General features: G+C 41.7%; 1 protein-coding gene across 1 annotated transcript; it reads right to left on the reverse strand.

Annotated features, from left to right (window-relative positions):
• Positions 1–277: 277 nt before the first annotated feature.
• On the reverse strand, positions 278–1,123 carry LOC104531651 (vimentin-like; the record flags this gene model as incomplete). The annotated part of the gene is made up of 2 exons (XM_010176600.1): positions 920–1,123; positions 278–403 (listed from the first exon to the last, which is right to left on the reverse strand). Coding segments are annotated over exons 1-2 (330 nt in total), but the record flags the coding sequence as incomplete, so codon positions are not given.
• Positions 1,124–1,176: the final 53 nt, after the last annotated feature.

Raw genomic sequence — 1,176 nt, forward strand, 5'->3', positions numbered from 1 at the left:
TAGCCATAAACACCTCCAGAAAGTGTTAAATAAATGGTGAATATTATAGCAAGGGAACAAACTCATTGTTTATACCTTAGGTAAGAATAGGTTCAGTATATCAATCTAATCATGCGAGCAAATTGAGTCCATAGCATCCTCCTCAAAAAGTACTAACATGCTGTTGTATGGCATGGGAGATCAGCTGCATTCACATCTACATCAACAATTAAACTGCAGTGCAGTGCTGAAAGCTGCAAAGGGAAGAATGTTCCAACAACTGCTTTCTTCTACTTACGCTTCCCTTAAGGGCATCAACTTCGCAGGTGAGAGACTGAATCTGTCTGCGGTATTCATTAGCTTCTTGTTTGGCCTGGCGCAGGGCATCGTTGTTCCTATTAGCAGCTTCAGAGAGATCTGCGAACTGTGGAAATTCTCAGTTTGGTTAGTGTAACACTTCCACAGACGGAGTAAAGAGACTTTTTTTTGACACAGCATTTGAGGGCAACTGGAGCCATTACAAGCCTTAACATCTGAAATATTTAAATACTGGCATTACTCTTAAAATGCCTTTCTATTTCTAATTGTTAAACTGGAATTCATAGTTAAACCTTTCATATTTGTTTCCCCACCCTGTATGTTTCCCATCTTTTCATTTTTTCACCTGTTCATTCACTCCTTTCTCCATCCAACATCTCCTTCTAGGTACAAGAATAGGAAAGACTCCAAGTATGAACCCATTACTTTGATACTGTACTTATGGCACAAAATAGTGTTTACGACTCTACTCTTCCCAGACTAGGACTTCAAAGAAGACCCTAGTCTTCTTTGGGTGTGTTCGTGTCCAGTAGAGAGACAGGGGGAACACCAAATGCTACAGCAAAGCTGTTATGGTACAGTTAGCTTGAGCATCTGATGCATCTGAACAGATTCTACTTACTTTGGACTTGTACCACTCTTCAGCTTCCTGAAGATTCTTAGCAGCAACACTTTCATACTGTTGGCGAACATCACGCAGGGCAGCAGTAAGATCAGGCTTAGAAACATCCATATCAATTTGGATGTGCTGTTCCTGAAGTTGGGCCTGCAGTTCTCGGATTTCCTTAGAGTGAAGGAGATGCTCAGTGTTATCACACAACAACATACAGAACATGCACAGGTGGGGACTCTGGGCCAGAACCAGTGAAGAGCCTACTC

This window comes from Antrostomus carolinensis, unplaced genomic scaffold, assembly GCF_000700745.2.
Source record: "Antrostomus carolinensis isolate BGI_N321 unplaced genomic scaffold, ASM70074v2 C13190916, whole genome shotgun sequence".
NCBI classification, from domain to species: domain Eukaryota; kingdom Metazoa; phylum Chordata; class Aves; order Caprimulgiformes; family Caprimulgidae; genus Antrostomus; species Antrostomus carolinensis.